General features: G+C 41.9%; 1 protein-coding gene across 2 annotated transcripts in view; it reads left to right on the forward strand.

The window, feature by feature from the left end:
* LOC134351276 (chemokine-like protein TAFA-2) overlaps positions 1 to 27,131 on the forward strand; it is a 678,364-nt gene that overhangs the window by 549,211 nt on the left and 102,022 nt on the right. Inside the window, exon 6 of one of the 2 annotated variants that reach the window (XM_063057344.1) lies at positions 25,255 to 26,481. The exons of the other annotated variant lie outside the window; for it this stretch is intronic. Within the exon in view, the coding sequence (XP_062913414.1) occupies positions 25,255 to 25,266 (12 nt within the window). The 3' untranslated portion in view covers positions 25,267 to 26,481. Of the gene's footprint in view, positions 1 to 25,254; positions 26,482 to 27,131 lie in introns of those variants that run through there. 2 annotated transcript variants of the gene reach the window in all.

Consider the following 27,131-nt stretch of genomic DNA (forward strand, 5'->3'; position numbering starts at 1 on the left):
GTCTTGAGTGATAGGGAAAGTTTGTACAGGTTAGGATTTCATCCCCTGAAATGTAGAAAGTTGAGGAGAAATTTGATAGAGGTCTACAAAATTATGAGGGATAGGGTAAATGTAAGCAGGCTTTTTCCACTGAAGTTAGGTGAGACTAGAGCTAGAGGGTGAAAGGTAAAATGTTTAAGGGGAACGTCAGAGGGAACTTCTTCACTGAGAGGGTGGTGAATGTGTGGAATGAGGGGCTGGTGAAATTGATGGATGCAGGGTCTATTTCCACATTGAAAAGAAGTTTGGATAGGTACATGGATGGAGGGGTATGCAGGGCTGTGGTCTGGATGCAGGTCAATTGGACTAGGCAGATTAGTGGTTCAGCATGGACTAGATGGGCCAAAGGGCCAGTTTCTGTACTGTAGTGTTCTATGACTTACATTTCTTTACCCACGCAATCTACTGAATTCCTCCAGCAGGTTTGTTGTTACCTGAAGTAGCGCATTCTGCAACAGGGCAGGCATCTTCTGGCCATTTTTCCCTTGCAATGTTTAGGTATGAATATTAGGTCTTTCCATTTTTGAATAAATTACTTCAATGTTTAATTACACAACAGTAAGGCCAACATGGGTACCATTAGTGTTCTTAGTAGTTACTTAAAGAAATGTCACTCATCCTAAGGACGTCCAGCCCTTGTTAGAGCAGATTTTAATCAGACCAACACAGTTGGCATTGCGATCAGCTTCCCGGATCCTGGCCTATGAAATTCCCTGCTTCCACACAATTTTCCTCTTCTTTCATTCCTTCATTAAAACACCTGCCACTTTGATCAAGATTTTGATCACCTGGTCTAAAATTTCTTCATGTCACTGATTTTCAAAATCTGTTTAATAGCAGTGGACAAGGTGTTAACAATGGCTTTTAGCATACTGGCTTGTATCGGTCAGGGCACTGGGATATTATGTGGCAGGTGTACAAGATGTTGGTGAGGCTGCATTTGGATACCGTGTTCAGTTTTAGTCACCCTGCTACAGGAAAGATGCCATCAAGCTGGAAAGAATGCAGAGAACATTTATGGAGATGTTGCCGGGATTTAAGTTCAAAAGTCCAAAGTAAATTTATTATCAAAGTTCATTTATGTCACCATATACAACCCTGAGATTCATTTTCTTGAAGGCATACTCAATAAAGTCATAGAATGATAACCATAAAAGAGTCAACAGAAGGCCACCTAACTAGGGTGTTCAATCAGAGTGCAGACGGCAACAGACTGTGCAAATGCAAAATGAAGAAATAATGATTAATAAATTAGCAATAAATTTCAAGAACATGACATGAAGAGTCCTTGAAAGTCAGTCTATAGATTGGGGAATACTTCAATGATGGAGCAAGTGAAGTTCAGTGAGGTTTTATCCCCTTTTGTTCAAGAGCTTGATGTTTTTGAACCTGATGGTGTGAGTCCTGAGGCTCTTGCACCTTCTTCCTGCTGGCAGCAGTGAGAGGAGAGCAGGTCCTGGGTGGTGGGGAGCTCTGATGATGGATGCTGCTTTCCTGCAACAGTGTTTCATGTAGATGTGATAACGTTTGGGGTTTGGGAGGGCTTTACCCGTGATGGACTGGGACATATCCAATACTTCTTGAGGGATTTTCCATTTAAGGACTTTGGTGTTTCAGATGATACGACCAAGTTTGCAGATGGTATGAAGATTGGTGGAGGGGCAGGTAGTGTTGAGGAAACAGGTGGAATGTAGAAGCCATGTATCTGCCTCCCTTTGTTGCCCTAATCTCTGGAGTTTTGCTCTTTAGCCTTTGCCTGTTTGCAGGTAGGAGAGGGACAGCCACGTGATGCGATTTACCAAAGTGCAGTCTGAGCATGGAACGGCAGGCATTCCTTATCTTAGTGTAACAGTGGTCTAGCGTGTTGGGACCTCTGGTGCTACAGGTTATAAGTTGGTGGTAATTGGGCAGGGTTTTCTTCAAACAAACCTGGTTGAAGTTGCCAACTATGACTTGCAATACATCGGGATGGACTGTTTCTTGTTTGGAGATGGTGCCATGCGATATTGTGAGCACTTGATTATAGTCAGACACTGGTGGTATGTAAAATGTGGTCAGGATCACAGATGAGAACTCCCTTGGTAAATAGACTGTACGGCATTTGACCATTAGGTGTTCAATTGTTGGGGAACACGAGTTTGACAAAACTGCCAGATTGGAACACCACCAAGAGTTTATCATAAAACACACACTTGCGCCTTTGGCCTTTTCTGAATCAACAGTTCGGTCCATCCTGTAAATCGAGAAGCCTTCGGATCTGATCATTGTATCTGGAAAGACAAATCTCCGGTCAAACATAGAATACAACAGTTTCCCATTTCTCTCCGATACAGCAATCTTGTCCTCAGGTTCTTGATTTTGTTTTCCAGCGACTGCACATTTGCCAACAAGATGCTGAGCAGAGGAGGCCCCATCCCTTTGCATTTCAGCCTGGATTTTAGAACTATTGTCTGCGGTCCTTAGAAAGTCGCTGATGATCACTGGCGCCATCTTGTCTCTCAAGGGATCGGGTTATCGGGAAAACTTTAGACTTTATTCTGAGGTGTGATACTATTGAGGTGTATAAAATCATGAGGTGAATAAAAAGTGAGTGGTAGTCCTTTACCCAGGGTTGAGGAAGAATTGAAGGCTAAAGATTTCAGTTGCACGAAGAAAGATTTAAGAGAAACCTAAGGGGCAGGTTTGCTACGTATATGGAATGAGCTGTCAGAATAAGTGGTTGATGCAGGCACAAGAACAACATTTAAAGGGTATTTAGACCGGTGTATGGATAGGAAAGGTTGAGCCAAACACGGAAGAATGGGACTAGTTTAGAGGGGCGTCTTGTTCAGCATGGACGAGTCAGGCTGAAAGGCCTGTTTACGTGCTGCATGATGCCATGATTCTATAAACTGTTTCTCATTTCATGACATGGCATGCTCAGGCATGGGAATGGCTGGAGAGTGCAGACATGCAGAGGATATTTTCCAATATTGGGAGAGTCAGTGACCAGAGGGCACAACCTCTGTATAGAGGACTGAGGAATTTCTTTATCTGGAGGGTGATGAATTTGTGAAATTTATTATCATAGACCAAGTCATTGGGTATATCTAATGTGGAGTTAAGTATGTTCTTGAATAGTAAGGCCATCAAAGGTTTTGGGGAGAGGGCAGGAGAATGGGATTGGGAGGGAAAATAAATCACCCATGATGGAATGATAGAGCAGACCTGATGGGCCAGATTAACTAAATCTGCTCCTCTATCTGCTCCACAGTTTTCATGGTCTTACGGTCTGCATTTCCCCAAAAATACCCTCCAAGGAAGGCAGGATCATGCAATCATCCATCTCCTGCATTCATCATCAAAAAAAAACAAAATGGTTGCTGGTTTACTGCCCTGCGACAGGATTTATTGTGAAGTTTATGGGGAACTCTGAGAGATGAACACATGTTTTTGAAAAAAAATAGAGGTGATATGTCAGGGAATAGAAAAGTCTTTAGTGTAGATCAGCATTAGATTACATTTATTTTCACTCTACTTAGCATGACTTCATAAGATGATAACATAAGAACAAGGAACAGGAGTCAGCCAAACAGCCCATCGATCCTGCTCTGCCATTCAATAAGATCTGCCTTTCCCCCATAACCTTTAATTCCCCTGCTATGCAAACATCTTATCCAACTGTGTCATAAATATATTTAAAGAGGTAGCCCCTGCTACTTCCTGGGCAGGCAGATAATTCCACATATTCACTACTCTCTGGGAAAAGCAGTTTCTCATCAACTCCATCTTAAATCTATTCCCCAAATCTTGAGGTCATTTCCCCTAGTTCTAGTTTCACTTACCAGCACAAATAACTTTCCTGACCCATTCTTATCTTATATGTTCTATAGGATCCCCTCTCATGGTGCGCTCTGCACTGCCTCTCTGTGTGAGAATCTTGATGATGATGAGTGTAAATAGATTATTGATATTTGGTGGGTATTGATAGTTGGCCAGTATAGATTGTTGGCCAGTATTGATTGTTGGCCAATTTTGATAGTTGGCCAGTATTGATAGTTGGCTAGTGTTATAGTTGGCCAGTATTAATAGTTGGCCAGTTTTGATAGTTGGCTCGTGTTATAGTTGGCCAGTATAGATAGTTGGCTAGTGTTATAGTTGGCCAGTATTGGTAATTGGCCAGTATTAATAGTTGGCCAGTATAGATAGTTGGCTAGTGTTATAGTTGGCCAGTATTGGTAATTGGCCAGTATTAATAGTTGGCCAGTATAGATAGTTGGCTAGTGTTATAGTTGGCCACTACTCATATGCTGAAGAGCAAAGTTCCCTCTATATTTTTTACAGGTTTGCAGACCAGCCTGAGCAGGAGATTTTTAGACTGCCTGAAAACTCTGAGGCACTTTAAATGTTTTTTTATATAATATGCATACCATGAATATTCAGAATGAAATTTGAAAAATCACATACTTTTGATTTTAGTTATTAATTGAAGGGTATAATGAAATACAGTATAACAAAGAAAATCTTTCATGTTTCGTAAACTTTGTCCAACTCCGTCCAGTTCCAGCTGTGTGGCAACAAAGGCTATGCGCATGGCTGTATTTCAGTTACTGTGCGACTGTGCACCCATGTAGCTTAAGTGGGAACAGTGAACTGGGGTGTGATGGTACTGCCACACAGTCTCCTTCCTGACCCAAATGCATGTACCCAGAAGGTACAGGAGCCCAAAGGCCCAAACTCAATAGCTTCTTTCCCTCCACCATCAGCTTTCTGAATAATTCAATTGTTCCTTTTTTTTCAATATTTACTTATTTCTGTAAATTATAGATTTTACATCTTTGCACTGTACTGATGCAGTCAAAGCTGCCAGAGGTGGTGAAAGAAGCAGAGACATTAGGAGCATTTAAGAAACTGTTAGATTGGCAAGTGGATGATAGAAAACTGGAGGACTGTGTGGAAGAGAAGGGTTACATTGATCTTAGAGTAGGTTAAAAGGTCGGCACAACATTCTGGGCCAAAGGGCCTGTAGTGTTCTATGTTCTATATGATAGTGATAGTAAATCTGATGTTGAGACTTGGGGAGGTTGGTGTGGACAGTTGGAGTCTAGATGTTCTCTAGAGGGCAGTGATAGCCTCAACATTTTCTTCTGTTAGTTCTTTGCAACAGGCAAAGGAATCCACTTGAATTCTGGTGTACAGGACCTTATAATCCTGACTGGTGAGGTGTAAACTGTTCAGAGGACATGACCTGCTCATCTTCGCATCTAAAGCATAAAAACCTGACTTCTAACCCTGTAGTGTAAATAATTATTGACCAGAACTCAGGCTGCAAACCCTCTTGCACATTGTGCTGTCTACCTTTCAAACACTCTGCAAAATCAATAACCTATATGACAGCTCAAACACATTACATCAGTGGCCATGTAATTGAAGACAAGATAGCCGTCAGTTGGAGCCTGTTGAGTTCCTTCAGTTTAAATATCATTGAGCTCATGTCATGGTGTTTTAATACGACACCACAGGCTTGTGAAGAAAGCTCTCCAAACCAGAAGAATTCTTTTTCATTCTCTGCATCGTTTTTTCATACAAAACTGTGTAGACCATGCCCTTTTGTGGGAATATGTCCCTAACTTCAATTACCAGAGAGCTTAATCATTCAAATGGATTTAATTTAACTTTATACAGGTTGGGTCCCAGATGGCAGCTGCTGTACAAACTCAGAATGATCCACTAAATTTAGGCATAATAACCAGCATTTCTTCCACTACATAACTCTCACATAGCTTCAAGCCTCACTGATTATGCTTAGGAAGCTGGCTAAGCAGTAACGCACAGGGTGAATGGAATAAATGGCAGAAAAATGTTAATACTCTATCTACTTAAATCCTGCTTGAGGAATCCTTACAGTTGTATAAAAGCGTTCCACCAATAGGTGTTGCTAGAGCACCTATGAGATTTTGTGCTATTTCAGTATACACTCAGTGGCCACTTTATTAGGTACTGAGACTATGTTCATGGTCTTCTGCTGCACATCCACTTCAATGTTCAATTTCCATTTAATTTATTCAGTTACAAGGCCAGCACGGACTGTCCATCTCTTTTGCTCAGGGAAAGAGGGAGATGAACCAATCTTTGAAATGCTGCAGTCTTTTTAGTCAAAATGGAAGTACTTTCATGGTGCTGTTGGGTTAGGAGTTCCAGTATTCGACAATGAAGGGATGACAGACTTGAGTGGAGCACCAACACAGAGGCTGTGTGCAAGAAGGGCCAGAGTTGCCTCTACTTCCCGAGGAGTCTGAGGTCCTCTGGGGTGTGCAGGCCTCTCCTTCACATGTTCTATCAGCCTGCTGTGGCCAGCACAATCTTCTATGCAGTGGTCTGCAGGGGCAATAGCATCAACACAGCTGATGCGAACAGGCTTAATAAACTGAGTAGAAAGACTGGCTCTGTTATTGGAATCAAACTGGACACACTGGAGCCTGTGGTGGAACAAAGGACCCCCTGGAGAATCCTGGCAATTCTGAACAATATTTTCACCCTCTGCACGCCACCTTGGCTGAACGGAGGAGCCCTTTTAGTAATAGACTAAGACAACTGTGCTGCTCCAAAGAGCGCTCTATAAGGTCATTCTTACCCTTGGCCATTAGGCTGTATAATGAATCAACCTAAAGCCAGGAAAGTGATGACCCCTCCTGTTAGACTGTTTGAGGTAACTTATTTTTTATTCTTTCTACTTCTCTTCTAATATTTGTATATCTATACACTTGTAATGCTACTGTGACACAGTAATTTCCTTTGGGATCAATAAAGTATCCATTACAAATAATAAAGACCACAATAAATATAAATACATAACATTGCTTAAACACATTGATTGTATGTACACACAGTGATGGTAGATACAGGAGTGTCTCTGTACATAAGGTGACTCTGACAGGAAATGATAAAGTAGTGGTGGTGGGGTGGGTTAGTGGGTGGAGGTGTTGATCAGCCTTACTGCTTTGAGAAGTAACTGCTTTTGAGTCTGGTGGTCCTTGCGTGGATGTTACATAGCCTCCTCCCCATTAGGAGTGCAACAAACAGTCCATGAGCAGTGTGGGTGGGATCCATCATGATATTGCTGGCTTTTCACTGGCACCTTCTGGTATATAAGTCCTTAGTGGTGGGTAGGCTGGTGCAGGGGTAGTGCGTTGGCTGGTTTTGACTACCTGTGATAGAGCATACCTGTCTGCTGTAGTGCAGTTCCTGTACCCTGCAGTGATGCAGCTTGTTACAATGCTCTCTACTGCACATTTGTAGACTGGTCGAACAGAAAACAAGAGAAAATCTGCAGATGCTGGAAATCCATGCATGTGTGAGGTTCATGATACCACTCTTGCCTCTTCTGTAGACTCTCGGTTCCATAATTCCCAAGATTACCCCATTACCTTTCTTGAACAAAGGACTGACTTTTGTCACCCTCCAATCTTCACGATAATCTTTGCATCCTCACTAGCCACAGGAGTAGTACCAGAAGAGGATAAGAAGCATTGGTAGAGTAGACAGGCAGTGCCTTTTTCTCAGGGTGGAAATAGCTAACACGAGAGGGCATAACGATAAGGAGACTGGAGGAAAGGCAGTGGCAATGTCAGAGCTATTTTACACAGAGAGTGGTAAGTGTGAGGAGCACACTGTCAGGGTAGTGGTAGAACCAGATATACTAGGGATATTGAAGATCTTCTTAGAAAGGCACATGGATGAAAGAAAAATAGCGTGCTGTGTGGGAGGGGTGGGTTATATTGACCTTAGAGTAGGTTAAAAGGTCAGCATAGCATTGCGGGCTGAAAGGCCTGTACTGTGCTGTAATCTTCTATGTTCTATGTTTCATAGGACCTTAAAACCATAGAACATTGGAGCGGAATTAGGTTATTTGGCCTGGTGAGTCTGCTCCACCATTCCATCATGGCTGATTTATTATCCCTTTCAACCCCCTTCTCCTGCCTTCTTCCCAAAACCTTTGACACCCTGATTAATCAAAACCTGTCAACCTCTGCCCTAAATATATTCAGTAACTTGGCCTCCAACAGCCATCTGTGCAATGAATTCCTCAGATTCTCTAGCCACTGGCTAAAGAAATTCCCTCCATCTCTGTCGTATTCTGAGTCTGTGCCCTCTGGTCCTGGACTCACCAACTATTGGAAACATCCTCTCCACATCTGCTGTATCTAGGCTTTTCAATGTTTGGTAGATTTTACTGAGATCCTCCATCATTCTTCCAAATTCCAGAAAGTACAGGTTCAGAGCCATTAAACGCTCCTCATATGTTAACCCTTTCATTTCCAGAATCAGTCTCATAAAACCCCTCTGGACTTCTCCAATGCCACCACCTCTCTTAGATAAACTGCTTACAATACTTTAAGTGCAGTCTGACCAATGCCTTATAAAGAACATTAGAACATTGGAAAGCTTTTTAACAAAAACAGGCCATTCAGCCCAAGAAAGCTTGCTAAATTCCAATTCATATTGTGTGTTGAAATAGTTATTGAGTTTAGATTTTAAAGTCTCTAACTCTCAACTACATAACTAAGTTTGTTCCATGTGTCTATAACTGTCTGTGTGAAGAAATGTTTCCTGATGTTAGTCTCGAATCTCCCCATAACCAGTCTCCACCTATGGCCCTGTGTCCTTGGTGATGGATTACTTTTGAAGAAGCAACTGGTATTCACCTTACTTATACCCTTCATGATTTTGAACACCTCTATCGTGCCTCCTCTAAAGCCTCTATTAATTTATTCCTCATGCCACGGGCATCACTGCCTACCCTCAATTAACCAGCACAATTGTCACTGGGTCCTTTTAACCTTTTCCTGACTGGCACAGTCAAGCAGGGCCTTTGGGACTGACACTTGTACATTTCTGAAATCACCCACCATCTGGTCTTGGAAAGGCTTTGGTATTCCTGCATTGTCAGTCTTTGGCTTGAAACAGATGCACCGCTCAGTGAATCTGAATAATTTTGTGCTGCTGTGTTCTCAACTCACCTTGTCCAATTTGACGGAGAGGGTCGGTGGGAATGTACAAAGAATTGAAGCTGTACACAGCTGTAAGAGATGTGCTGTATCCCAGTCTCATGAAAAAGCACCTCTAAAACAAATATTCCAAAACAAATGCATGTAAAGTTTTATCATTCTTAGGCAGAAATGAGCTTAGGTATGAGATATAAAAAAGGATACATAAATTCCACCAGTTCAGTCTTTGTTTGAACCATTATTTCCAGCCACCAGGCATTAGCTTTAAGTGTGAATGGGGGGCCTGATCCCTGATCAATACTGGGGTTAGTGTCCTGGAGGACATGGTTTGATAGCCTGCTCATTCTGCTCCCTCTCTTTCCCAGCCTAGACTCATTTTCTTTTGCCACGTGACTAATTTGCCCTGGACATGACTAATTTCAATTTACCCTGGAACTCTTCAGCTTTGGAAATTACTGATGGAGAAATATAAGCTTCTGACTCCTGCTGTGGCTGTGCACTTCAACAATAGCGGTGAAAAGATTTCACCAGCATTCTTACTGTACGGTGTAAAGCACACTATTGCTTCAATGGAAAATGCTTACCTTTGAAGAGTAACACACACAAAATTCTGGAGGAACTCAACATGTCAGGCAGTTCAACGGAGAGGAGTAAAGGCTGTTATTTCAGGCCAAGAACCAATCGCTTCTGAAATTTCAACTGTTTACTCCTATCCATAGATGCTGCCTGACATTCTGAGTTCCTCCAGCATTTTGTGTGTGTTAGTTTGGATTTACATCATCTGCAGAATCTCTTGTGCTTTTCCTTGCTTGCTTGCTCTTTTTAGTGACATCCCCTCCCTATCATAATCTAAATGGGGGGTGGGGCACTGTGGATATACGTCTCTACCAAAGGAGGCATGAGGTGCTCCTTCCCTCTGCTAGCCTGTAGGTCACCCCTTGGGCAAGGTGTAGCACCTGCTTGGTCCCTGATCAGGGTCACATGAAGCCTTCAGACTAGGTGGTGGACTGTTGTATGAGCAGCTGGTGCATATCACAAGTCCTGGTTATATGATCTCTGACGCCAGGCAGACAATCTCTGAAGAGGATTGATAATAGTTAGGGCTACCCATCTTGTAAAACACCAGCCAGAAGAAGGCAATGGCAAACCACTTGTGTAGAAAAATTTGTCAGGAATAATCCTGGTCATGGAAAGACGATGATCACCCATGTCACATGACATGGCACTAACGAATCATAATCTAGGAGGTCTTGAGACAACAACTCCTTCTTCTGCTTTCTTGTTAGTCCTCGGATTGTGATGATAAAAGAGACTGCAGATGGTGAAATCTGGAATGGAAAGCAAAATGGTGGAAGGACTCGATGGGTTAAGCAACACGAGGAAGCGAAGTCCATCCAGATGTAGGGTCTTGACCCCAAATGTCAATTCACCCTCCGCGTCCAAACATGCTGCCAAGTTCTTCCAGCATTCTGCTTTGACTTCTTGGTTTAATTTTGGAGCATGTTGCCGCTTTATAATCTCATCAAACCTCATGCCACTTTCTGATTAATAATATTGCAGCAAATATTTGTAGATTTCAACAATAATTTTAATAATAGCTCAAATAATCAACAGGGAAAATTATTTTTGAATGTCTCTGTACAGCATTGTAACAGATGGGATGGTTTTCAGAATCTGTGGCAGATTATCGAGCAGTTATTAGTTTTTGAAATGGCCGCAAATTTAACTTTTAGCATTACTGTTCAGCTCACCCTGCCTCAGATTTTAATCCAGGTATCACAGGTACTTTAGAATCAAAGAACATGGGTGATGGTCACTCAGCTCGCTGAATGTATGCAAACTACCAAGGAATTATTTACGCTAATTTTATATTAATCCAATTTTATTCTCTTCTCACACCAATTGCTATACACTATGGTGTATGTATTAGATTATTTTCTATGTATTTGCAAAGACCATAGTATATAGAAGATAGGGTTGTGAGGAGAATTAAATTGGAAGGAGCTGCCTGAAATAGTCATTGAAGCAGGCACGTTATGAAGCCCTCTGCTGGTTGGGATTGACCATGGATATTGCATCCTAGCACTCTATATGATTCACGAGTCAGGGCAGTACCATATGTTGCATATGCACCAGCCTGTCCGCTTCAACCAGCCGATGAATCCAAAGCAATGGCATAGACCGATACAGTTTGGCATCAGCGGTGTCATGGGAGTTGCCAGTCAATGTTGAACTCAACATAGGACTGCCTTAGGGACTCCAACTCTGGGTTTTTTTTCCTCAGGGTTTACTCCCAAAGCCTTATGCATGAGTGTGTATAGCTGCAAGGCAGCGGAGGTTTGAGATCAGAGTTTTCCTTCTCCTAGATGGAGCTGCCAACCTCAGCTGATGAGCCCCATTTGCCCGATGCGTCTGGTTTTAAAATGACAGTAACTCGCCTATGCTCCTTCTCCTGCCAGTAGAAACCATTCTATTAGGTTTAGGAGCTAAGCCACAAGTGATGGCCGTGAGCTGGACTTGGTTGTCAGAGAGTACTTTAGAAGCACACCACTGAGAGCAGTTAATAGGTAGTGGGAGCTTATCCCCACTACACCCATCTCCCCCCAGCTGGCTATGACAACCTTAAGAAACCGCAGGCTCAGGAGCAATGTTTGAAATCCATCTAGAGAAGTATAAGGAGAGGTGTAGAGGGCTGTGGGTCAAACGCAGACAGACGGGACACGCACACCGGTCAACGCAGTCGGCATGGACAAGTTGGGTCAAGGAGCCTGTTTCCCTGCTGTATGACGTTAAGATCAATCGATTAACCGACCCACACCGGGTGCCATGGTAGCACAGCCATTAGCACAATGCTATTAATGTTCAAAGCATTCCAGAGTTCAGGGTTCAATTCCAGCGTCGTCCTGTAAGGGGCCTCTGTACTCCCCATGGAATACGTGGCTTTTCCCTGGGCGTTCCGGTTTCCTCTGTACTCCCCATGGAATAGGTGGCTTTTCCCTGGGCGTTCCGGTTTCCTCTGTACTCCCCATGGAATAGGTGGCTTTTCCTGGGCGTTCCGGTTTCCTCTGTACTCCCCATGGAATAGGTGGCTTTTCCTGGGCGTTCCGGTTTCCTCTGTACTCCCCATGGAATACGTGGCTTTTCCCTGGGCGTTCCGGTTTCCTCCCTCAGTCCAAAGACCACCAGTCCATAAAACATAGGAACAGAATAAGGCCATTCAGCCCATTGAGTCTGCTCTGCCATATCATTATAGCTGATCCATTCCCCTCTCAAACCCATTCGCCTGTCTTCTCAGGTTGGTACCGGGTAGGTTAATTGGTCATTGTACATTGTCTCATGATTGGGTTAGGTTGTAATTGGGGCCATGGGGTTGCTGGGGTGCTGTTGCTCGAAGGACAGGAACGCGCCTGCTCTGCACGGCATCCCAAAATAAATAAATGAAACAAAAGCGTGCAGGTTTGAGGGTCGGGTCACATTTGTGGGAAAAGAAACAGAGTTTGTGTTTCAGGTTGAAAATGTTTTGTCAGAACTGGAAGGAGAGAAAAGGAGCTCGTTAAACTGTTGGATGGGTTGAAAAGGGAGGGTGTGTCTGATAGGGTAAATGCAGGGATAGGCTGTAAGTAAGGTTATCTGGTCACAGAGTGATGGGCAACAGCCAAAGAATGAGAACATAGGCAACAGAACAGAGACAAAGTTAGGCTGGAATTATAAACACAAGAGATTCTGCAGATGCTGGAAATCCAGAACAACACACACAAAATGCTGAAGGAACTCAGCAGGTCAGGCGAGAGAACGTTCGTGTTTCAGGCTGAGACCCTTATTCAGGACTGGAAAGGAATGGGAAGAAGACAGGATAATAAGTTGGTGGGAGGAGAACAAGCTGGCAGGTGATAGTTGAAACTAGATGAGGGAGGAGGTGGCTGGGGGGTTGGGGGGGGTTAAGCAAAAAGTTGGGAGGTGATAGGTGGAAGAGGTAAAGAGCTGAAGAAGAATCTGATAGGAGAGGGCAATGGACCATGGGAGAAAGGAAAGCAGGAGGGACACTGGAAGGAGGTGATGGGCAGATGAGGAGAAGTAAGGGGGCAAAAGGAGATCGAGAATGGGGAATGGGAAAAGAGAGAAGGGGAAAGCGGAGAAATTACCAGAAGTTAAAGAAATCGATGTTCATGTTATCAGGTTATATAATGTAGAGCAGGGAGACTTTCCACACAACTCGGTCCTGCACTCCCAGAGAGCAAAGTAAAAGAAAAAGAAAGAAGGAAACAAAAACCAGACCAGTTGAACCAATATCATGATGGGTCACTGGTTTTCAGCTGAATGGTTCTGAAGATGAATGATTCTGGATACAAGGGCTCCGGAATAATGCTGGAATACTGAAATAAATCAAGATTCGCTGTCTGTAAGGAGTTTGCATGTTCTCCCCATCACTCTGTGTGATTTCTCTGGGCACTGTGGTTTCCTCCCACATTCCACAGAGTTAGGGTTAGTAAGTTCTGGGCTTGCTATGTTGGTGCACAAGGCAAATGGCGCATTTAATTGTATGTTTCAATATATGTCTGACAAATAAAGCTAATCTTCGGTATAACATGGGCAAAAGAGATCAGAGTAGATGGACAAAAATGTTTAGCATGAACCTGATGGTTTGAGGGGTCTGCTTCTGTACTGCACAACATAATGATTCGGAAATCGTTCCTAATGTAATCACATTCCTGGACATTGAAATGTAGTCATAGTCATAGTCATAGTCATAGTCATACTTTATTAGGTCTGTAGATCTCCAATGTGGTTAAGTGTTATGAGGATGGATTAAACTGTTACTGAATGATAGAAATATGGTTAGTTTTACGAGGAAGGGTCTCGAAGAAGGGCCTCCGCCTGAAATTCAGCTCCATAGATGCTGCCTGACCTGCTGAGTTCCTCCAGCATGTTGTGGGTTTTGCTTTGGATCAAACTGTTAATGAACGGGGTTAGCAACGACAACACTCCTCCAGTCACAGTGCTTTCATTTCAAATTAGTTGCTATGGCACACTGCTTTGCACAAGCTGCCATTAATACGCATCCACTTACTAAAAGCAGACAGTGACGACTATGGAGAGATCGTTAGCAGCTTGTGTTTGTCATTGGGAGATGTTGCTACATTGCATGTAGTTGTTTGAAACTATGCCGAGATCTAAAAGCACATTTACAACAGACTAGGGCATCATAAAGCTAACTTCTAAAGCCACCAACCATTCTTGCTGCAACCTGGAGTTTGTTAAATAATTCAGTAAAAAAATAGACTGATTAGTTATCATTTGGAAGAGGATTTACAGGTTAGTGACTTGGGGCAGAAACCTCCATCGTGACCTAGTTGTAGTGGTGTGAATGTTGGAGTTGAGTGCGATGGTCTCCGAGTGCATTGTCTATTTGGGGCGGGGGGGGGGTGCTCACGTGGCTGCAGAAGCCAAGCTGGGGTGTTACTCAATGGAGAACGCCTGTGCATGGTGTTGTTTAACGTGGGGAGGCTGACTCACAGACTGCCACCACATGCTCCTTGACAGACTGGCATCAGCACCCTCCACACAGTTCTTGATGGATCAGTATTAGTATCCAGTGGCGCCAACTGCAAGGAGACTGCTGCAGCCTTTGAAACATAGAAACCCTACAGCACAATACAGGCCCTTTGGCCCACAATGCTGTGCTGAACATGTATTTACTTCAGAAATTACCTAGGCTTACCCATAGCCCTCTATTTTTCTAAGCTCCATGTACCTATCCAGGAGTCGCTTAAAAGACCCTATTGTATCTGCCTCCACCACTGTCACCAGCAGCCCATTCCACGTACTTACCACTCTCCGTGTAAAAAAATTTACCCCTGACATCTCCTCTATACCTACTCCCAAGCACCTTAAAACTGTGCCCTCTTGTGGCAACCATTACAGCCCTGGGAAAAAGCCTCTGACTATCCACACGATCAATGCCTCTCATCATCTTATACACCTCTATCAGGTCACCTCTCATCCTCCGTCGCTCCAAGGATAAAAGGCCAAGTTCACTCAGCTTATGCTCCCCAATCCAGGCAACATCCTTGTAAATCTCCTCTGCACTCTTTCTATAGTTTCCACATCCTTCCTGTAGTGAAATGATCAGAACTGAGCACAGTACTCCAAGTGGGGCCTGACCAGGGTTCTATACAGCTGTAACATTACCTCTCGGCTCTTGAACTCAGTCCCATGGTTGATGAAGGCTAATACACTGTATGCCTTTTTAACCACATAGTCAACCTGTGTAGCAGCTTTGAGTGTCCTATGGACACAGACCCCAAGATCCTTCTGATCCCCCCACACTGCCAAGAGTCTTACTATTGATACTATATTCTGCCATCATATTTGACCTACCAAAATGAACCACCTCACACTTATCTGGGCTGAACTCCATCTGCTACTTCTCAGCCCAGTTTTGCATCCTATCAATGTCCCGCTGTAACCTCTGACAGCCCTCCACACTATCCACAACACACCCAACATTTGTGCAAATTTACTAACCCATTCCTCCACATCCTCATCCAGGTCATTTATAAAAATCACTAAGAGAAGGGGTCCCAGAACATATTCCTGAGGAACACCACTCCAACCTCCATGCAGAATATGACCTGTCTACAGCAACTCTCTGCCTTCTGTGGGCAAGGCAGTTCTGGATCCACAAAGCAATGTCCCCTTGGATCCCATGCCTCCTTACTTTCTCAATAAGCCTTGCATGGGGTACCTTATCAAATGCCTTGCTAAAATCCATATAAACTACATCTACGCCTCTACCTTCATCAATGTGTTTAGTCTTCTTCTTCATGTGCCTTGCGCGTTACACACTTGGGCAATCATGGCTCTCCACATCGAACGATCTCTCACAGCGTCAATGATATCTCGCACATTTAGATTTGTTAGTTCTTTCACAGTGTCCATATATTTTCTTCTTTGCCTTCCTCTTCCGCGTTCCCCAGGCATACGGCCTTGTAATGTACGGCATTCTATTTCTCCCTTTCTGATGACATGGCCGAGGAAATTAAGTTTCCTCTCATTTATTGTTCTCATTAAAGATCTTTTTGTATGGGCACATTGGAGTACTGTCTCATTAGTTACCCTATCTCTACAGTATATGATATTTTTGGCATTCTTCTAAGAAACCACATTTCTGTTGCTTCTAAGTTTCTTTAGCGTACTGGTGTTATAGTCCATGTTTCGGAAGCATACAGCAAGATTGACCAGATGTAACATTTTAGTAGCCTAAGCCTTGTTTCATAGAAATGTGTCTGTTGGTAAAAATAGGTTTCATTTTTTGGAAGTTGGTTTTGGCAATGGCAATTCTTCTTTCTGCTGTTTCCAACATCATTTGTCTTTGTCTTCCTCTTGCTTTCTCCTCTTCAATTTTTCCCATAATTACCGTGCATTCTAACTCCTCTTTTCTAATCACATGTCCAATGAAGTTACGTTGCCTTTTCATGATCTCATACATTATTTCTCTTTTTGTGTTTGCTCTGTCCATGACATCCTCGTTATATATTCGTTTCATCAATGATATTCTTTGCATCCCCCTCAAAAACCACATCTTTGCTGCTACAATTCATTTCCTCATGTTACTAGATATTGTCCAACATTCTGAGCCATATAACATAACTGGATAAACGTAACATTTCAGTACTCTGAGATGGGTTGTCCTGCCTAGTTTAGTGTTGGTCAGTATATTCTTCATTCTCGTAAAGGTGTCTTTTGCCATCCCTATTCTTCTTTTGATGTCCATGTCACACCTGCCATCTGATGTCACCAAACTTCCTAAGTAGAAAAGTTCTGTACTTGTTTTATGTCTTCCCCATTTATTCTCAGCCTGCAAATAGGATTCTCCTTCTTTTTGGATATCACCATACATTCTGTCTTTTTGCAATTGATAGACAGACACGTTTTTGCACTTTCTTCAACAATTATATCAATTAAGTTTTGTAGTTCTTCCTCCGTACTTGCAATTAACACAGTGTCATCTGCATATTGAATTTATTGATGTTTTCACTGCCAACTTTGATTCCCAAGATGTCTCTTATATTTTGTAATATTGTTTCACTGTACACATTAAATAAATCAGGAGAGAAAACACACCCTTGTCTAATGCCTCTCTTGATTTTCGTAAACTGACTCACTTCTAAATCTATTCTTACAGCGGCAGTTTGTTCCCAGTACAGATTTCTGATTAGGCGGAGGTCTTTTGAATCTAGATCTAGAGTTTTCTGTAATATTTCAAATAACTTATTGTGCTTCACTTTATCAAATGCTTTTGTGTAGTCGATAAAACAAACAAGCAAATCTTTTTGCACTTGAATAGCTCGTTCTGATAGTATCCTTAACATCAATATTACCATACATGTTTTTTTTACAGTTGATGGTTAGACCAAAATCTGCACTTGTTTGTACTACTTTGTCTAGGAGGATTTGTAGGTCTTCTGCAGCACTTCTATTAGGGTGGTATTGTCTGTGTATCTTATATTGTTGATGTTAACATCTCCAATTTTTATCCCATCTCAGTCTTCTATTTCTCTGAGAATCATTTCACTATAGATATTAAATAATTCTGGTGAGGCAATGCATCCCTGTCTAACTCCTCTTTGAATTTTAATCCAACTGCTTATATTATCATCAAGTTTTACTGCCACCGTTTGATTCCAATATGAATTTTGAAGCAGTTGTTGGTCCCTTCCATTAATGTTTAGTTTGGCGAGAATATGAAATAATTTTCATGTTGCACTTTGTTGAATGCTTTGGTGAAATCAATTAAACATAAAAAACATCATTTTGATATTCAATTGCCCTTTCTGAAAGCATTCATAGTATGAAAATTGTGTTCCTAGTTCCTCTATCTTCAATAATGCCATATTGCAGTTTCAAAGTCTCTGGCCTTAACTTGTTTTTAATTCGACTCAGAACAATTCTCAACAAAATCTTTATTATGTGACTCATAAGACTGATTGTTCTATAATTTTCACAGTCAATAGTCCAAGGAATTTTTGGCAGAGTTATAAATACTGATTTCAAGAGATCGTCAGGCAATACGCCAGACTCATATATGCCATTAAGCAGTTCAAAAAGAATATCTATGCCCAGATCTTCTAGGGCTTGTATCTTTTCCACTGAAATTTCAACAGGTCCGGTGGCTTTACCATGTTTCATGCTTTTCATTGCTTTAGTTATTTTATCTTTGGTAATAGGTGGGCCAGAATTAGGGTGTTTACTATCTGGGGGTTCCCCTCTGTTATCTTCAAAAAGCTGCTCTATATACTGAATCCACCTCTCACATACTTTATCTGGATCTGTTAGTATGGATCCGTCTGCTGATCTTATGCATCCTGTAGAGGAGGTTTTGTTAATTCCAGTAATTTCCTTAATTTTCTTGTGCATTTCTTTGCTGTTGTTAATATAGCCTTCTACTTCATTGCCATTCTTCCTTTGCAATATTGCACAATTGTCTGGTCTGTCTGTCCAGCTCTCTGTATTGCACTTCATTATTCTTCACTAACCTTCTTTGTTCCATCAGATCTAGAATTTTTGGGTTATCCACCCCTTGTTGGTGTGTTGGATTTCTTGTACTGGGATTATCTCCTCTGCTGATTGCTGTTTAGCATATTTAAATCTGTCCCTAACTGGTGTTGTTTCATTTTCATTGAGGTGTTCTTCTACAGCTGTTTTGAATTGTTGCTTAAGTATGCTATCATTTTTAAGTTCTCCCAACATATACTTCTTTCTCTTTTTTCCGGGTTTCAGTTTCTTTAATTTTGTTTTGATGGTAGCTATTACTGGATGGTGATCTGAACCACCGTCTGCTCCTGGGTAGGCTTTAGAATTTGTGATATTATTTCTAAAGCATTCATTGATGGTAATGAAATCTATTTAATTCCTTCTTCAATCTCCAGGGCTAATCCAAGTACACAATCTACATGGATGGTTTTTATACCAAGTATTGCTGATCACTTTTTGACACACCAATCAGTAAACCTTTCTCCATTTTCATCTTTCTTCCCTAATCCAAAAGGTCCTATGATGTTATCAACCCTTTCCTGTCCAACTTTGGAGTTAAAATCTCCCATGACTAGTTTTATATCCTGAGATTTACATTGCTCATAAGCACTGTCGAGATCTTCATAAAACTTGTTGATATCCTCTTCATCCGCATCACTTGTTGGCGCATAGGCTTGGATTATGCTAATGTTAAAAGGGTTACCTCTTAATTTAACTAAAAGCAGCCAGCCGGATATCACCCAATATCCCATAAGACATTTTAATACTTGTTTGTTTAAAATAATTCCAACTCCCTACATATGCTGTTGACCTCCAGAATACATTATCAGAGAACTATTCTTAGTGAATTTGCCACTGTTGGTCCATCTAATTTCTGACAGGCCTCAGATACCAACTTCCAACCTTTTCATTTTTTTTAATGTATTGTCCAATTTTCCTTTCTGGTGAAGTGTGCGGATGTTCCATGTTGATACCCTTGTCCTTTCCCTATTGCTTACAGTCTCTGGATGATGGTCTGGTGTCACCTGCAGCACATGATTACCCCTACCGAGCGAGGTGTTGTTCTGTTGATTAGAATCAACCCCATTCACGCTGTTGTCTGGTTTCCTTCTTTTGTTTCTTTCCATGATTGGTTAGGCAGAAATTTTAACAGTGGTTTGCCATTGCCTTCTGTTGCCGCAGTGCTCATCTAACTAGAGCATTTGACCTGTACTGGTATTCCCAATTGGGAATCATAGACTAGACATCGCCCAACCTTGCTGTTGTTGTACAAAGACAATCCTCCACCAAAGCTTGGCATCCATCTCCCTGCTGCCAGAGACTTCAGTGATTTTAGGTGACACCACCACCACCACTGGTCTGGTTACTTTTCTGGCGCCAAACACTCGCCATAGAGAGAGCTCTTTCAGCGAGACAGGGTGCACCTGGACCTAAGTCCTGCATGAAGGCAGAGTTGTCTTGGGTGGGAGAAGCTATGTAATTCCCATTGGCATTTCCTGATACTTAGTCAAGACCAAACCACCCCATACATCTTCAATCACATCCTCAAAAAGCCTTCTTCCACCTTCTTTGCTGTTGTGATCCCTCTTTGTCTGGAATGTCTCCCTTGTCATGGATGACCTAGCAGGAGCTACAGTAAGTGCCGGATGTCTAAACTCCGGGCGGCATCAGTCTTGGGATCTCAGGAACTCACAAGTCTCTTACCATGACAAAGTGATGACCTTTGGAGAAAGTTACAGCCTTGTATCCATTGCTAACTAGAAAATCAGTTCTGGTCGCCTCACTACAGGAAGGATGTGGAAACCATAGAAAGGGTGCAGAGGAGTTGTACAAGGATATTGCCTGAATTGGGGAGCATGCCTTATGAGAATAGGTTGAGTGAACTCGGCCTTTTCTCCTTGGAGCAACAGAGGATGAGAGGTGACCTGATAGAGGTGTATAAGATGATGAGAGGCATTGATCATGTGGATAGCCAGAGGCTTTTTCCCAGGGCTGAAATGGCTAACACGAGAGGACACAGGTTTAAGGTGCTGGGGAGTAGGTACAGAGAAGATGTCAGGGGTAAGTTTTTTCATGCAGAGAGTGGTGAATGCATGGAATGGGCTGCTGGCAATGGTGGTGAAGGCAGATACGATAAGGTCTTTTAAGAGACTTTTGGATAGGTACATGGAGCTTAGAAAAATAGAGGGCTATGGGTAAGCCTAGTAATTTCTAAGGTAAGGACCTGTCCGGCACAACTTTGTGGGCCGAAGGGCCTGTATTGTGCTGTAGGTTTTCTATGTTTCTATGAAATTATATTCCAGGATGATCTGTGCAATAGTTAGACTGTTTTTCAGTTATGTTGATGAGCTTTTAAGTAGACCTGTCCCTTTACCAATAAACTGATGAACTCTAGGCTGTGAAACCTACAGAAGTCTGTCCAACACAGTGCAAACACTCTATGCATTTTTTTCTCAGGATGTGTTGGCATTGGAGACTAAGGAAATAGGTAAGATGTGTTCATCCCTGCAGTTGCCGTGTGAACCACTGTGAAGCTTGTAAAAAGATGCCTGGAAATCCCCCCAATCAGTAATGTTGGGTAGCATGGGTGCATTGTGCTCTGATCTAGCAAGTTGCCCCGAGCACTTTGACTCATTATCACTACTGATCATGGATGAACTTCTGCTAAATAGTTATCTGTCATTGCGGTGCAGCTTTACGGCACAGCTGGTTTTGATTCCTGCTACTTTCTGTAAGGCGTTTGTACGTTCTCTCCATGACCACGTGGGGTTTCTCTAGGTGCTCTGGTTTCCTCCCACATCCCAAAGGTGTACGGTTAGAGTCAGTGAGTTGTGGGTGTGGCAGTATGTGCCAGCGCTGTGGTGACCCAGCACAATTCTTGCAGATCTGATTTGATGACAGTATGCATTTCACTGAATGTGTCGATGTACAAGTGACAAATAAAACTAATCTTATTTGTAATCTTTCTCAAGCCCTTCAGGTAAGAAAACAGGTTCTTCAGGGACACAGAGCAACCTTGGAGAGATAGCTCAGAAGGAGAGTGGGGCTTGAGTGAAAAATAACTTGCTGAATATTTTTATTAACTGCAATCCTTTTGACACGGTTAAAATAAAAGCTTGTTTTTAAGGGTGGTTATCGAAGAAGATAACAAGAGATCCGTTAGCCATAGCAAGCATACCAGACAAGCAAAGGCAGGAACATGAAGTGGAGCCATTAGGAGGATGTCCTGCCTCCTGTGGGAAAATATCCAATCATAGTTGGCAAACCTAACCATCAGTAACACCATTGCACTGACAGTGAATCAGTACGGATTGGAAACCTCTCTGTACATTGATTGATGCAGAGAGCAGGATTGCTATTTATGGTCATAATTTAAAAACCGCTTGGCTTGATTAACAGTTAAAAAGTCATTTTCTTAAAAATAAAACAAATAATTAAAAAGAAAAAGCTACCTTGTGCTGCTATTTATAGTTTCCTTACGGATCTTAGCCAGCAGTAGGTCATCATCATTTGGTGACTAAAAAGCTACCACTTCCTCCAAAGCAGGAAATGATTGTCCTCAGTTAATGGAAAATATTCACTTTGATACTCATAGGTAAAATGATTTCCAACAAAAAGGTTTCAATTACCATAGACACATTGGAATGATGTTTGACACAAGTGATTATGCAGATGCTGGAAATCTTGAGCAACACAGACAAAATGACTCAATCGGTCAGGCAGCAACTATGGAAGGAAATAAGCTGTCAATGTTTCAGGCTAAGACCCTTCAGCTGGACTGGCCGGGAAGAGAGTGGAGGGAGGTGGGCAGAGGAGAGTACAAAATGGCAGGTGATAGATGTAAAGACCTGAAGAAGAAAGAATCTAAAGGAGGAGGACACTGGACCATGGAATAACAGGAAGGTGGAGGGGAACCAAATGGAGGAGATGGGCAGAGGAGGAGTGGAGAAGAGGTGAGAGGGTAATTGGGATGGGAATGGAAAATGTGCCTCATATCTTGTACAATTCTATCAAGTCACCTCTCATCCTCCTTCACTCCAAAGAGAAAAGTTCTAGCTCATCCAAACTATCCTCATAAGACATGCTGTCCAATCCAGGCAGCACCCAGGTAAGTCTTCACCCTCTCTGAAGCTTTCACATCCTTCCTATAATGAGGTGACCAGAAGTGAACGCAATACTCCAAGTACACACACATAATGCTGGAGGAAATCAGCAGGTCAGGCAGCATCTATGGAAATGAATAAACAGTCAACTTTTCAGGCTGAGACACTACATCAGAACTGAAAAGGAAGGGGTGAAGATGCCAGAATAAGAAGGTGAGCAGGGGTGGGGGGGGGGGGAGAAAAAGAAGGAGGATGAGCTTGAAAGTGTTAGGTGAAACCAAGTAGGTGGTTGGGGTGGGGTGGGGAATGCAGTAAGAAGCTACAAGGTGGTAGATGGAAAAAGCAAAGGGTTGGAGAAGAAGGAATCTGATAGGAGAGGAGTGTAGACCATGGGAGAAAGGTAAGGAGGAGGGGCAAATGGGAGAGGTTATAGGTAGTTGAGAAGAGGTAAGAGGCCAGAGTAGGGAACAGAAGAAGGTGTGGCGGGGGTGAATTACCAGAAGTTGTAGAAATTGGTGTTCATGTTATCAGGTTGGAGGCTACCAGACGGAATACAAGGTGTTGCTCCTCCAACCTGAGAGTGGCTTCATTGTGACAGAAGAGGAGGCCATGGACTGACCAACATGTCGGAATGGGAATGGGGATAGGAATTAAAATGATTGGCCATTGGGAAATTCCACTTTTTGATGGAGCAGAGCTGCTTGATAAAGCAATCCCCCAATTTACATTGGGTGTCACCATCGGAAGTACCGGATACAGTTGACCACAATTGTTCAAATGTGGTCTAATTGGGTTTTGTAGAGCTGCAACATTACTTTGGGCTCTTGTACTCAATCCCCTGACTAAGGAAGATCAATACATGATGCACCTTCTTAACCACCCAATCAATTTCCTTTGTAAATTTAAGGGATCAATCAACAAGGTCCATTTGTTCCTCAACATTGTATAGAATCCTGCCATTACCCCTGTAGTCTGCTGAATGAAGGGATACAATGAGTTACACATATTGGCCTGTCCACAGATTAATGCAGGTACTGTAGGTGACATTAATAGTTTTGTTTCCTTATTCACTGGCTGGCCTGCTAGAATCAGAATCAGGTTTATTATCTCTGATATTCAGGTAAGTCGTCAAATCTGCTGCTTCACAGTAGCACACAGTGCAGTAGATGAGAAAAACACTAAATTATAAAAATATAAATAATAAATATAATGTATATAATGTGAAATAATTTCAGAGGTGTATATGGATACATGCTTTGATAATAAATGAACCTTTGAATCTTTGATATGCACTGCATTTATTAAGTAGTACAAAAAAGTGCAAGAAAGTGAGGAAGTGTTCATGGGTTCATTGTCCTTTCAGAAATCTGATGATGGAGCTGAAGAATGTGTTCTTAAAACATTGAGTGTGTGTCTTCAGGCTTCTGTACCTCCCCCCTGAAGGTAGCAATGAGAAGAGGCCATGTCCTGGTTGGTGGGGTATCTTAGTAATGGATGCCACCTTTTTGAGGCATTGCCTTTTGAAGATTTTGTCAGTAGTTGAGAAGGTCATGCCCATGATGAAGGAGAATGAACTTACAACCCTCTGCATGTTTATCCAATCCTGTGCTGTGGCCCCTTCATACCAGATGGTGATGCAACCAATCAGAATCCTCTCCATGGTACATCTGTACAAATTTGCTAGAGTCTTTGTTAACATAGCAAATCTCCTCAGACTCCTAATAAAAGGTAGCTGCTGGTGTGCCTTCTTTGTAACTGCATAAATAGCGTCCAGTTAGCATGACACTATTACAGCTCCAGCAATCTGGTTTCAATTCTAACACTGTCTGCAAGGATTTGTATCTCCTTCCCATGAATGTGCAGGTTTCCTCTGGGTGCTTTGCTTTCCTCCACTCCCACAATACATACAGGTTAGTAGGTTAACTGGTCACAGGGCTGTAATTGGCCAACATGGGCTCCTTAGGCTGAAAGAGCTTGTCACCATGGGTTGTCAGATTTCCACTGATATGCGAGCCAAGTGGTGGAAGAAGCCGAGGTGTAGACTGAAATGTAAAAGATGAAAGTTGAGGCAGATATCCAGGTGGACTACTGCTGATGGTCAGTACTGACCAGGCCAAAGGTGAATCTTGCATGGCTAATGGACTCTAAGATCACCGATTCCATTAAGATCAACAACTTACATAAATGCTGGTCATGAAAGATCCTGAATTTTGATTGGTCTGTTATGTCATGATGTATAATAGTTACAAAATAAAATGTAAACACGTAAAAAATCTTAAAATAAAAATAAATAAAAGAAATTGGAAACAATTTGGGTGATCGATCTCCATGGAGACACAACAAATCAGATGGGCACAGAAGAAGCTAAATACAAAGTTCAGATTTTCCTGTGCTTGTTGAATAAAATTCAGTTTCTGTTGTTTCAATAATCTTCCATGTTCCCTGTGGTAGAACTTCTCTAAATCGCCATTTTTCTTTTTTAAATATATGCTAACATTCCAAAGTCTAAGTTAAGAAATGTCATTTTGGAGGCCTGCAGGTTCAATGGTTCTTCACGTGGATCCTAACCTTATCTTGATATTTGTTCTCAGGTGACACGATAGTTGACGAGGAAAGCCGGCTGCTTTTTGAAGATACTATATCTAAGTTGTTGGGACCTATTCTTCATTCATCACCCTGTTGCATCTTCTCAGATAGGGATGAACTGGGAATCATTCACTTCAGCTCAGATATGGTGACATCCAGAGTTCTCATTGATGGGAGAAAGAAAATCGAGCAATTAAAAAATCTCCAGGAATCTGGAATCTAACAAACTGGATTTTCCCAGTCTACCATTTGTTAATGGGAGGATAACAGGAGGGGGACTCATTATTCCATATCTGTTGAACTCTGTTGCTATGTTCCAAAATGGTAGTCACAGCAAGCAGGCCTCTCTCACTCAGTTTTATGATATGGCCACTTCAGTCTTCAACACATCTAATTGGATGGTCATTATTGATGCATAGGAGCAGGCAAGAGGATTCCCTAGACCAGCAGGATAAAATGGAAACATCCTAAACTTCATTGCTACCAAACAGTGTGCTTCTGCACTCTCCTAAACGTTGTTGCAGCCTCAGGCCGCTTGCGAGTTGCAAGTTGAGATGTTCTGCTAAACTTTCAAAACTTCGAATCACAGGGAAGCTTCAAGTTTTCATGGTTCGGATTTTGCTTTTGTTATAGAGGCAATTACATTATGATAAATGTGTATAAACTGCAGTCTGCTATTGAGAGTAAATGCTTTTCCATATACATGAATTGTACAAAACAGGTATTGCAGAAAATTCTGATGTAACTGCACTACTACTGTTCTTTGGCAAATGAACAAATACAGTTCCAAACTATTTTAATAACTTTAGTGTACTGAAATATGTACTCTACCACTAAAGTACATCTTTTAATTTGCTTTAAGTTGTTAGGAGAGGTGCCATTCTGAAAATATTAGAGACTTTAAATTATCAACGTAATACTGACAACCCAGGACATGCTTATTGTAACATCAGTTCTGCTTGTATACAAGTTACTTAGCAGTTATGTTTGTCATCGTACCCTTATCTTTATTTGGAATATTCAGCGTTATGATTTGCTGTGACAGAATCCTTAAAAGATCTTATTTAATGATGAAGATTTCTGTGTACTCTGCAAAGTGAAAAGAGATTCAGCACCCAGATACGGCAAGATGTAGAGCAGGTGTTGCTGTAACATGTAGCACAGTTTCTGAAACTTTTTTAAAAATTTGGTTTTGTTTCTGAAATTGTGTAAATCCTTGTTTTCAATGTAAACAGTAAATAAAATACAAATAAACAATGTGGTTAATTTTGATGATTAATCAGCAATATAGCCCACAAGATGAGTTTTAAAAAATAGTTTTCTTTGAGAGGAATTATTCTATTTTATTAACAAGGGAGATTCTGCAGATGTTGGAAATCTCGAGCAACACAGAAAAGGTGAGTGCTGATGAGATTTCACAGCCTGAAACCTTTACTGTTTGTTCTCCTCCAAAGAAGCTACCTGGCCTGCAGAGTTCCTTCAGTGCTTTGTGATTCAATTTTATTGACTGCTTGAAGATTAATATCATTTCAGAATTGTAAAGGTTCAACAACTTACCCACAAGGGAATTAGACTATAAGACATAGGAGCAGAATTAGGTCACTTGATCCATTGCATCTACTCTGAATCCGTCGTGCCTGATTTATTATTCCTCTCAACCCCATTCTGCTGTCTTCTCCCTTTTATGCCCTGACTAATCAAAAGCCTATAAACCCCTGCTTTAAATATACTCAATGACTTGGCCTCCACAGCCGTACTCGTCTGTAGGAATGACTTCCATAGAAATGTCTAATGAAAGTCCTTCTCATCTCTGTTATAAATGGATGTTCTTCTATTCTGAGGCTGTGCCCTCTGGTCCTAAACTCAACTACTATAAGCAAAC

Source organism: Mobula hypostoma, chromosome 9 (assembly GCF_963921235.1).
Source record: "Mobula hypostoma chromosome 9, sMobHyp1.1, whole genome shotgun sequence".
Taxonomy (NCBI): Eukaryota; Metazoa; Chordata; class Chondrichthyes; order Myliobatiformes; family Myliobatidae; genus Mobula; species Mobula hypostoma.